General features: G+C 34.3%; 1 protein-coding gene across 2 annotated transcripts in view; it reads right to left on the bottom strand.

Annotated features, from left to right (window-relative positions):
- The window catches only part of PCLO (piccolo presynaptic cytomatrix protein), a 423,639-nt gene that overhangs the window by 70,124 nt on the left and 340,575 nt on the right, over positions 1-12,940 (bottom strand). For both annotated transcript variants that reach the window (XM_047849897.1, XM_047849896.1), the window contains exons 15-16: positions 10,614-10,738; positions 372-465 (exon numbers count right to left, since the gene is read on the bottom strand). In XM_047849897.1, the coding sequence (XP_047705853.1) occupies positions 372-465; positions 10,614-10,738 (219 nt within the window). The remainder of the gene's footprint in view (positions 1-371; positions 466-10,613; positions 10,739-12,940) is intronic.

Here is a 12,940-nt window from a genome sequence, read left to right on the forward strand (position 1 = left end):
CCATGTGCCCCTGAGATTGGCCAAATTTTAAAAAAAATGTACAGCCAGTTGGAAAAATAGTTTCCCTCAAAATATGACAAATATGGCCTAGTCTGTTGAACTATTTAAATTTTGAAATAATTGGTGGAAAATGTTCCACTGGTCTTATGTCTTTGCTTATTTTTCGGCTGTTTTGTCAAAATGCCCACGTTTACATTCATGGGATCTTTGAACTGTACCCATTTCCTTTCACTGGCTACCTTTCTCATATATATTTTACTTATTCCTTCTTGTCCGTGTGACAGAATTGATAGACTACAATCTTTTAATACTTTTGCCATTGCTATTCTTATATTAGCCTAAATCTGTCACAGAAAATAATCATTGCATACCTGTTCCATGGAGATACTTTTATAAATTACTGTTTGATTCCATTCAGGATTAAGACTTTTTTGAACATATTTAGTCCTCCTCTTGTACTCAGCACTGAATTAGAAGCCAAAAAAAAAAAAAAAACAGAAAAAAAAGTTACATTGATTATTCACCTTAACTGATGACTTCATAGTTAACAGGAAGGTCGTGCAGCCATTTTAAGATGATACTTTGTGTTAAATCATTATGCAATCATCTCCTCATCTTACCATCTTAAGCCTTATTTTAAATTGAATAAAAAATGACAATTTAAGAACATGTTGGATGCCTTTGGTTTTATTTGCCCTGAAGTAGTTTTTTAAAGAAAAGCTTTAGGTGTTCCAGCTATACTGTAATTTAGGAAATCTTTCCCAAGAGATAATTACATGAACTATATGGTAACATCTATACTTGACATCAATCAGCTGATGGGAATGAACTATCATGGTTGCTATTAGCCAATGTTACCCCACAGAGAAGGCCTTTATCTAATCTTCACTGCTTTTTTCCTGAATTTTCTGCCTAGCCTTCGATCTCAGGTCCTAGATAACACTTCAGTGCTGATGGGCACCAGAGTCCTGAAAACCAACATACTTGTCTGGAGTTCTTTCATGTGCCTTGACTTTACGAGGTGGCTTTTCTAAAAGGACTGGATCCTCTCCCTGGGTTTGGTGGTGTGTGTTCCCAGCTATGGGCAGACTAACTCTTGCTAGTTCCTGGTCTCATGCGCTCCACTTCCTGGAATGCCTCTTACTGTTTCACAGGCACAATCTACCCTATCCATTCTAGACAGAGCTGTTGAGAATCAAGCTCCAGTGCATCCCACCTTCAGAATGTCTTTCTTCTGTCTCTGGCTTTTTTCTCTTTCTTACCAGGATATGCAGGGGCAGTAATTCACAACATTGACTGCATACTGGGATTAGCTAGGAATCCAAGTTCTAAGGCTGCAAAGAGGGCAACCGGCCATGCACCCATATCTCCTTGCCTGGCACCTCCGAAGAGTCCTCATCTAATAGGTCTGGGGTGACGCTTGACTATCAAAATTTTTAAAATCTTCTGGGTAAAACTAATGTGCATCCAAGGATGAGAACCACTGAACTCATGTTTCCCAGGACCTCCTATTTCAGCCATGGTAAACTGAATCAAAATTAAGGAATAAAGCATCGACCTTCTTTCTCTCTTCTAACCAACTCATCTGTACAAAAATAAAAGCTGGATTTGACAATGTTTTTATTCAAGATAAACTGCAAATAATTTTGGGGAAGTGTAAATGCAATGATTTGAAAATACAGGAATTGTCATGTATTATAGATAGTATAAATTGATACATACTTTTTACCTGAATTTAGATGGATTTTAGATGAAACTGGTGAAGTTTATGTACCCAAACCCCCAGCAAATTCTACTTTGACTTATTCCACTTCTATCTAGAGAAATTCTTCTGTGCACAGGGAATGTGTTCTCCTCACCTGTGCACAAGGAATGTGTTCAAGAACATTCACCGTAACATTATTTCTAACAGCATATTAATATGATATATACAATATATTCATTCAGTAAAATAGCAGCAGTTAAAATGAATAAAATACACCTCCATATATCAAGACAGATACATCTAGAAAAAAGTTAAGCAACAAATTTGCACAAGGATAACTAAAGTAAGTTATTATGATTTAAAATTAAAATCATGTGAGCTAATACAGTAAACTACGTATACATGTATATATAATAAAAATATATTAATATCATAAGTCAGCTTGGGAATTATAGGTATCAAATTCTATTTAGTAGTTTTCTCAGGTGGACAGAGGAATGGTTTCAGAGGGTTTCAGAGGGTACATACAAAATGTTTTTTAATAAAAAAATTTGGAGCCTCTATAGCAGAATATTAAAATTTGATAGAACCAAATATCAAAAACAGAGGTATTTGTTATTGTCTATAATTTTCAGTTTGAAATATTTTCCAATAAAACTTCAAAATAACTTTGGTAGGCTATGTGTCTTTATATCTTATGTTTTTGGTTTTTTAAAATGTGTTTATCTATTTTTGAGAGAGAGAGAGAGAGGGAAAGAGGGAAGAGAGTGAGAGCCAGCGGGTTACAGGCAGAGAGAGAGGAACAGAGAACCTGAAGCAATGTAGGGCTTGGACTCACGAACCATGAGATCATGACCTGAGCCCAAGTCAGATGCTTAACCGAATGAGCTACCCAGGAGCCTAAATTTTTTTTTTAATGATATCATCAGAAGAATGAATGTGAGCACTTTCAAGATAATAACAAGCCTTGGTTGGTAGCTACTTTAGAATTCATGGCTATTTCTCTAGGCAGGTATACTTAGAAGAAAAACATATGGTAGTCTGACTTTTAAAAATTCTATTTGTTTTGGACTATTTGTTTGTTATCGAGGTAATGAGATCATGGGGAAACATTAAGGGTAAAATTCATAATACAGTAAATAGCAGCAAATTTTTTTTTCAATGCTGAATAATTCAATGCATCATATTTTAAGAAGATGGGAATTAATGTCAAACATAAACTCCAGTACTTTCTTGAAAATTCCAGATATTGTCAATATATGTGAAAATGGTCTGTATTATTAAAATGTCTTGAAAAGGATTTATTAGCCATCATCTTTTCTGAATCTATGAATATGGATAATTGTTACCACAATTTTTCACGTTTTTTTCACATATACATTTTTTAAAAGTTCTTGGTTCGTGGGTGAAAAGCAATTTATAAGGTAAGCACATTAAAATAAAAACAGCTAACATTCATTAAATGCTTAGTTTTTCTCAGGCAGAGTTCTAAATGCTTTTTATGTATTAGCTCATTTAACCCTCGTGGTAATTCTGTGAGACAGGGTAGAAAAAACTGAAGATCCGTGGAATTAAGGGCTGTTGGGAAGGTGGCATAGTTATTAACTGGCAGGACTATGATCCAGACATAGGGAAACTGACTGGTTGCTCTTAAATGTAAGCTGTATGTACTTTTTTTGTGAACTTGATTAGGTTCACAAAATCTGAATAAGCCACCAGTTTCTTAATTTCAGGCTTTATCAGCTGCAGTGCCTCGTTTGTCTTCTTTACCAGAAAATCTAAAGTCCTTCCCTTCAATTTAGATATATAGATTTCCTGTATATGTAATATAAATTTTATACAATATGTGTGTATATAGACACATACAGAAAATTAGGCAAGTTTTAGAGGTGTAGGGAAATTCTGAATAGTATATCCCAGGAGAGTGTTGTGGAACCAGGGATAATTACCATAAATATTTCTTTTTGCCCAGATACACTCGGGAATAACCCAAACTGGCAGAATTTTATGTTATTAATGAATTTGATTCTTTAATTCTCTCCAGACTCGATGTGTCCATTTCCTTTAGGATTATTGTCGGTAAACACAACTGGCCTCCACTCTTCCTGGTTGAGCTGTGTAAATGATAATGAAATCCTTTGCAGTTTTTTTGTACTTGAATTTTATGACACAGAGATGGTCGCACAAAGCCACTCCTTCAACGACACTTGTTTTTTAACTACCATGTACCGACCACCTGGAGCATGATCTGATCGGGCTGTGTAGCCATCTCACACAAGTGAAAACTCTCCACACGTTCTCCCATCTGTATCAGAATCTGGATTTACAAGCTGAAGATGGTCAAGCAGAGGGACTCTTAAACGTGAGCATAAATGAGGGTGAGGAAAAAGTGGGGCTCCTTTTCTGTTTCCTTCTTCGTCCAGAAAACACACTATATTCCCTCCTGGGAAGATGGCAATAATGATATTAAATGAGGACAATGAGCCCATATCTGATAATCAGAGAAGTTTTTTAACCAGGGAAAATAAAAAGTCAATTAATCAAGATGGGGCATGGGGCTAATAAAGAAAAGTTAACCTTCATCCCCTTGAAGTTTTGACTAATTTCTTTTCTCTTTCATTTTTTAATTTGACCGGTTATTTTCTCATGAGTAAATCTGCTTTTAAGACAGGCAGAAAAAGATATTTGAAATTCAATTATTCTTCCCTAAACTGACAGAAAAACAGTACTCTGAGTTTCTCTTTTTAATTTAAAAATATAGATGAGAAAGAAGAATGGGATATGATGGCTTCTTTCTATTTCACTCTCATAGAATTAAAATATTGAAGGTTTTTATTTCTTTTGTTTTATTTGGTTTTCCTTTATTGGAAATCATATATATATATACACACACACACACACACACACACATACATGCATACATATATATACACACACATACATGCATACATATATATACACACACACATACATGCATATATATACACACACATACACACATAAAGACCACAGACATATATACACATACTTATATATAGAAACACACAACACACACATACATACACACATATACATATATATTTCTTTACTGAAAAAATACAGTAGGTCCAATAAAGAAACACACACACACACACACACACACACACACACACACACACTATTTTTAATTACTCCTCTAAGGATTTTCCTTTAAATGAGAAAGAAGCTCATATCATATTCCATTTTATAAGCTCTATTGTTCTGTGCAGTAGTGTGTTTTTAGCACATCACTTCATTGCCCCCTGTGCTCCCTGAAGTCAGAGCTATGGTTGTTTGTCAACTCTCACCTCAGCTCCTAGCACAGTGGAACAGTCTGTGCTAAAGAAGTGTTTATTGGATGGATCCTTAAAACATGCTCCTACTTTTTTCCTCTTAAAATCCACTGAAATGAAACAAGTTTTGGCCTTTGAATTGTAAATGCATACAACACCTGTTCCTGATTTACATAGGTCTTGGAGGAAACAGTCTGATATGCTAACAAGGAGGTTTAGAGAAAGTCTAGCCAGGAATGGAACTTCAAGGTATTATGATAGCTAATATCAGCTTCAATCATAGCAAAGTCTCGTAGTCTCATTAGTGGGAAAAGGTCTGCACTTAGTCAAACAGTGTAAAGAGAGAAAACCAGAATGGGATCCTTTGGATAAGCTCATTTCCATTTCCTAATTACCCAGGGACAACTTCTGAGTTCATGCACTCTTTGTGCTCTTTCCTGGTCTTTCTTTCACCTCATCTTGGTGCTGACGATTTGGGCTTCCAGAGCTTATGAGTATATTGATCCAAGGGTAGGAAGAGGAAATGAAAGGAGACCAGAAAATTGGACCAGTGAAATTCTTATCAGTTCACAGGACTTTTTTTTTTTTAATTTTAAGAATGACAGATGTATTACATTTTATTATTGAAGAAAACGAAGTTCAAAGTTGTTTAGTTTCCTATACAGTGATGTTAAATAATTTGGTGTAATGCTGTAGCCCAAGCTTTCTGTATCTCCTTTTTTGTAGGGATAACTGACCACTGGCTACTTGATGTAGCCAATCATGAAATATGAATAATCCCACAACTTTTTTTTAATGTTTATTTACTTTTTCTTTTGAGAGAGAGAGAGAGAGAGCGCGTGCGCGCACAAGCAGGGGAGGGGCAGAGGAATATAGGAATTATATATTCCTATATATATATATTCCTATATATATATTCCTATATATATTCCTATATATATATTCCTATATATATATATTCCTATATATATATTCCTATATATATATATTCCTATATATATATTCCTATATATATATATTCCTATATATATATTCCTATATATATATTGGCCATATATATTCTTATATATATATATAGGAATATAGGAATTATAGGAATATAGGAATTATATATTCCTATACATTCCTATATATATATTCCTATATATTCCTATATGTATATTCATATATATATATATATATATTCTTATATATACATGGGCCATATATATTCTTTTATATATATATATATATATTCCTATATATATGTGTGTGTGTGTGTGTATGTATATATACTTCCTATATATAAATTATATATATTTGTATATAAACACATATCATAACAAATTTAGGCCAGTTTTAGAGTAGCTTAGGGAATTCTGAGTGGTATTACCCTAAGAGAGTGTAATTGTACATACTATTGGCAATAATATCAACTACCATTATTGAGTTTATTATGTGCTGGACATTATGCTTATCACTTTTGGCGGTTTACTCTGTTTCACAAAATGCCTGGGAGGGGTGCTATTATTATTTCTATTTAGCAGAAGAGGAAATCATTTTAGAGAAAGCTTACAACTTCTAAGAGGCAGGGCTAAAATTCAAACCCAAGTTCTTCAGGACTTCACTCACTGGCCCCTCAGCCAAAACTACAATATCAGTACCTTATCATTATAATTCCTTCTCACATCGACAGTTCTCAGAGATGATGAAAGTGACTTCTAAATGAAACATATAATGAGAAAGTGACTTCTAGATCTTTGAAATTGTGACCAGCACATCCTAGATGGTTTCAACCAGTATTCACATTTACAAAACACGCTCTCTTCTAAGTTAAATACAGACAATCATTGTCATTCTGACAACTACCCTCCACCCCTGTTTCTCCAGATAAATGATAGGAAGGTTCTGCATAAAGGGATTGATAATATCTGTTCTAAAATGACATTATCTCTTTCAATCAAACTAATTTTGCCCATCAGTCTGAGAGATCTGGATGGTATCCTGAGACAGCTAGCCGTAACAAGCAACCTTACAGAATATCAAATTTAGTGTTTGCCATGATTAAGTGGATGTAAGGAAACAAAAAAAATTCTGGCCACCAGAAAGGGTGTGGTGACTAATCCTATTCTTTACAATATTTAAATATCCAACTGCTATCAGGATCAAAATCAGAAACAACGTCTTTAGGGCCACAGCTTGCCAGAATTAGGAAATATGTTAAATGTTAATGTCACAGACAAAAACAAATCCTGTACCGTTAATATTTTGTGTGGGATTAAAATTCTCACCACCTTATTGCTACAGATGGTGTAAGAGTCACCTCCCCAACTAAATAAATAACACACATAGTATATAATGTAACGAAATGTGCAAAACAATGCTTCCAGTTATGCATCTAAAAGACACTCTTGGCTGACAATGTAATGATGTATCGAGTTATGAGCTCTCTTAGAAAACTGTTTCCTACTGTTGGCGAACGAAGAAGGATGCTCTTGTGTTGTTGTTAATGTGGGAGAGCAGGCAGGTTATGGCATCCTTTTGCACAGCAATACCTTGGTGGTGCAGAAGTTATAAAGACACGGAAATGTCTCAATATCAGGTCTAATTCATGGAAAAAGACTACAAAACTCTGGTCTTTAAGATGAGATTCCATGTCTAGTACTGGACATCCAGAAGATCAGTTAATTTCTTTTGAAAGTGACTCTAGGTTTTGTTTTTGTTTGGAATAGAAGACTCAGGAGCGCTTAAGCCAGGGTTACCGCATGAGAAGCTAAATGTGTTTTAGCGGACAAATTATATTTGAAAACTAGTTATATCTATATTGCAGGGTGATATTTCTTTATTCACATTTTTCCGTTTTTAACATTTTTTACTTTTCAATTTTCTACTGCACACATCTGCTAAGCCTATTTAGTAATGTAATCAGAGCGATTTTCTGGTAGCCTAATTCAATAGATACCAACATGTAAAAAGATACAAATGAACTACAGGTGAATGTATATTTTCAAGTGTGTACATATAAACTTTAGACATCACAGCACAGCATTGACACTGAAAATGAGCCAACTCTACCTTGCATTCTGGACAACCATGACTTGACTGCATTGATTCCAAGAGCAAGAGTGAAGGATATAACAGGCAAGTCGGAAAGACAGGAAGAAAAAAAGTTAGGAAGAGAAACAAAGAAGAAAATACGAGAATAATAACCAGAGGACCTATACCAGAACATATAAATAACATGAAGCAGAAACCAATCTCAGAACTACAGTGAAAATAATACCTCCTAAATGTAAAAAATCCCAAGGCCTTGGATGCTGTAATAATTAGGAGTAATTTAATAAAAGGTTTACGAGTTGAATAGGGCAGCTGATTAGCTGCTTTTGGGGAGGAACCCACCCAGCAGGCTTGTTTTGTCTGACAAAACACTGGAGATGGCTTGAGATGGGGAGTTCACTCTGTATACTGGAATCCCCTGTTACTCCCCCCAGAATGACTGACATATTCATGTTACCTGTCTGCCCTTTCTGGTTACTCAAGTTTGCAATAGTCAATTGAAACATTGAATAATTGAAATAATTGAAATAATTGAAACATATCATGTAATAAATAAAAGACAGGCACTCTCATATAGCATAAAAGGTGACACTCTCCAGGATACTATTAGAGAAGATAGAAAGTAAAAGACACTACTTTATTTTCATTCATTCATTAGCAAATGCCAATTAAAAATACACCCTAGGCAGTGATTTCTTCTTGCCCCATAATATTGTCATTAAATAACACTGAAGGTCTAATGACCCAATCAAAGGCAGAATTAAATTATCAGTTTGTTGTTATGCTCACATGAAAAAAAGCAGCCAAATTACAGCTGTAACTAATTATGATATAAATGAACATAAAATAAAAACTCTCCTTTCCTCTGCTATATGGCTAGCTGGTGATCCTTATAAATAAATAAAATGCAATGATTTAAAAATAGAACCACAACACCAGCAATTCTAAGTTTCTAAATAAAATCAATGGGATAAAAGTAAAGGCTGCATGCATAATTAGATATAGTACCTAGAAATTTTCAAATTATTTTCTGAGTGTTATCTACATTTGATTTCCTAGCAAAACTATTCACTGGCTCCCTGCTCACCTTGGCTCTGTCAATGTCAACAAGAAAAAAATTAATCTCAAAAGAACTGGTGATCTGCCCATGGTGATATAATTAGTCAACAACCAGCAGATTCAAAGGTAACGTATAACTCTAACTTGGGTCCTGTTCAAACAAACCAACTATAGTCATACAACATGTGTTGTATGATTTCAATGCTTTTAAATCAGTTGAGGTTTGTTTTATGGCCTGAAACGTAGTTTCTCTTGGAGAATGTTTCATGTGCACTTGAAAAGAAGATGTATTCTGCTATTGAAGGGAAGAATGTTCTATAAGTATCAATTAGGTCTTCAAACCAATTAGGAAAATATTACGAGGTAATTGGGGAAATTAGGAATTATTTAAACATTTTAAAATTACAATGGTTGTATGTAGTATTATGACTATTTCTTTACAGAAAAAAGTTGTAATAGTTGAGATCTACTTTAAAATAATCTGTATAGGGGACTGTATGAGACATGATTGGCTAGGAGATGATAATTGCTGATACTAAGTAATGAGCATGGGATGGATAATTACATTATTCTTTCTACTCATGTGCAACAATACAAGTTTCCCAAATAAAAGGCAATATTCAAATGTTACTCAAGTTAAATGAAAAATGAAAAAAAAAAAAAATAAACCAGAGCCTTCAAATTACCAGCCTCGAATTCTTATCAACCTCCGACTGTTGATTATTTATGGTTCCAAGATGCAAATTTGGCTAATAGAAATTGTTCAGGTAAGGTATAATGATCTGTTGAGTCCAAATTACTGTTTTGAAACCAACCTTGAGTACTGATTTATATACCAGAACATAGCAATTTGCATTTATTATGTAAAAATTAAACATCTCTAAAGAGCACTTGCTTTATATGAACAGTTTATAAATCACATGAGATTCAGAGATATTTTTCATTTATTACCAAATATTTACCATACTTAGTAAATATTTATTTAATATTCAACATGTCAAATATGACTCTTATTTTATTTTATAGTTTTTAAAACACTGATTTGAAAATACACATATAAGTAAGGATACATTAAGTCACTTAATGAACATGTAATGTGTTACCTAATAATATCTTATAAAATAAAACAGTAACTTATGAGTCTTGAACGTTAGTTTAACAAATGCAATTGGGAAGATAAGCTAAGTCTCTAAATCTGCCACAAACAATTCTTTAAATGATTTCACAGTCCATCTGATGGGTTATAGTGGTTTCTAGATTCAAAATACTGATTGTTTCACCAAGACAGATTTTCTTATGATCAAGGCTCTCCTAGAACCTGTTAAGGCTTAATTACAAATTTTTATTTCCATCATATCTAATAGTTAGAAATAAATAAATATGACATGTGAATAAAACTAAGGAAGATATATTTAACTCTTTAAAATTAGAGACTAGAAACACCAACACTATTTTTGAATCCATGGGATGCAATACTTAGAAGACACTGTTTCTTCACTTACCCTCTCCCAGGAAGAAGGTACACTTTAACAAAGGGGTCCGAATAACCGTTGTTGTCTCGAGGGACAAGGTTTCTTGCTTGGAGAATATGGATTATGAGATTTCCAAGATCATAGTTGATTTGAAGCTTAAAGGGACATCAAAATAGTCCATGAAGATCATTTTGATGTTATTTTTAAAAAGCTACAATACGTTATTATTCAATAACTTACCAGCATTTCTTTTTATTTTCATGAGGAGCATCAACCCTCATTTCCATTTTGTTTGAAACTGAACAGACTAGTTTATGCCTAATTTAATTGAGAACTCCCAGGCACATGCTAATAACTAGTAAGTGTGCTGTTCATTCTTTCCATGGGTAAAGTTCTGGCCTGTCTAAAATTCATTTAGAAGAAAAATCATACAGTAAATGCTAGTGACATTTTTAAACCAAATTTACGTTCCTAGAAAAATAGTAAATGTTGTTAGCATTCATGAATACAGTGACTAGGACATTGAAAATAAATTAATTGATAAATTTATTACAAAATGTCTTCTGTATTTCACCAAATGCTTAGCAGTAGGTAGAATTGTTATTTAAAGATAGAGCTGTTAGTCTGAAATGTAAGAATATTTCAGAATGTGTAGATTTTATCTCTTCCTATATTACCCTATATAACCATAGCTTTTCTTTTTCTGTGCCTGCTTTTCTAATAGGGTCAGAGATTAAGATAATAAAATCTTGTTCTTTAATTTTTAAAGCTGCACAGGAAAGAAAAGGGGCTGCTTCCTAGATTAGTGAATGGCTGTTACACAAATGTCAGTGAATAGGAAAAGATGAACAATTCAAATAAATATTTGAGAAGCCCACATAATCCAAAATCGTGGAATTAACTAATTTTTCTCCTTCAAAATGTTAAGATTTTTATGGCATCATTTTGAATAAGCCTCAATTTTGCTTGATGCTGTTTTGGTTTATCAAATAATAGAAAGAAAGGGCTCTGCATTTCAGAAGAAAATGATCCATAAATAAAGATACTAACCGAATTTTTAATAATCACACGAAACAAGTATGCTAGGCTTAATGTTGAAAATGGGGTAATTTAGACAAGTCAAACTCTATTTAAAATTTGGTAATCAAATAATTCCTAACTGTAGCATAATTTTGGTCCAGTTGTATTTTGTGGCAGAAAAAGAATCTGCAATTGCTTCTCTCAACACAGCAAAAACTTAGACTTTGACCATCCTGAAAGCAATGTGCCATAAAAGAAAGTGCCATGAAGGAAGGGGAAAAAATGCAAAGTTCAGAACTGCAGTAACTGTGGACTCTAATGGAGTACTGAAATATGGAATTATTTGGCAGTCAATTTCACGGAGACTTAAAACAGCTTCCAAACTGTAAGAAGACATTCTCCCCCATTTACTCTTTTCTTCGCCAGCCTTAAAGTTCACTTTTATCTGATGAGGCACCAAAACCACTTCTTATTGAAATGAAAACCTACAGGCTACCCTAAAAAGGTGCTTTTCAAAATTTATGCTGCAGCGCCTTAGAAAAATCTTAGGGCTGCTCAGATGTTGCTTCTGAGACAGACTGAAATGTCCCCAGGAACCCTCCACCAGAGCCACTCCAATGCTGGTAGATTTGGGTGTCCGTGTAAGGTTCCATCTGCGAAAAGGTTTTGCTACAAGAAAATAAATAAATAAAACGGAAATCACGGTCACGAGAAAATATTGAAAAAGAAACGAAAAGAGCCTGCGAGTTAAGAAGGAATATTATTAAATTTCCACTAGAGAATTAAGGATTACTGCTCAAGAGAAAAGAAAATAAAAGAAGAACAGACAATAACAAGCCATAAAAGAAACACAGCAAATGCTGGTCCATGGGAAAGAGAGGAAAGAAAAAAAAAAAGGTAAGAGAGAACAAGCTATGAATCAGAAACTCAGAAAATCTAGCATTTTCTCTGCTGCTTGTGAAATAAGGAAAGATCAGGTTGGGTTTTCTGAAAAAAGGAAACAGTTGGGGTGCCTGGGTGGTTCAGTTGGTAAGCGTCCGACTTCAGTTCAGGTCATGTTCTTGGGGTTCATGGGTTCGAGCCCCGCGTCGGGCTCTGTGCTGACAGCTCAGAGCCTGGATCCTGCTTCATATTCTGTGTCTCCCTCTCTCTCTGCTCCTCCCCTACTCACACTCTGTCTCTCTCTCAAAAATAAATAAACATTAAAAAAAAAAGAAAAAGAAAAAGAAAAGAGGAAATAGCAAGACTGCAAGATGTGCAGCACAGAGGTGACCAGGCTCGTGCTGCTGGGTCTTGCCCAGCAAGGTGCCTGCATTCTGCACCTCTTTCCATGCCAT

This window comes from Prionailurus viverrinus, chromosome A2 (genome assembly GCF_022837055.1).
Source record: "Prionailurus viverrinus isolate Anna chromosome A2, UM_Priviv_1.0, whole genome shotgun sequence".
Taxonomy (NCBI): domain Eukaryota; kingdom Metazoa; phylum Chordata; class Mammalia; order Carnivora; family Felidae; genus Prionailurus; species Prionailurus viverrinus.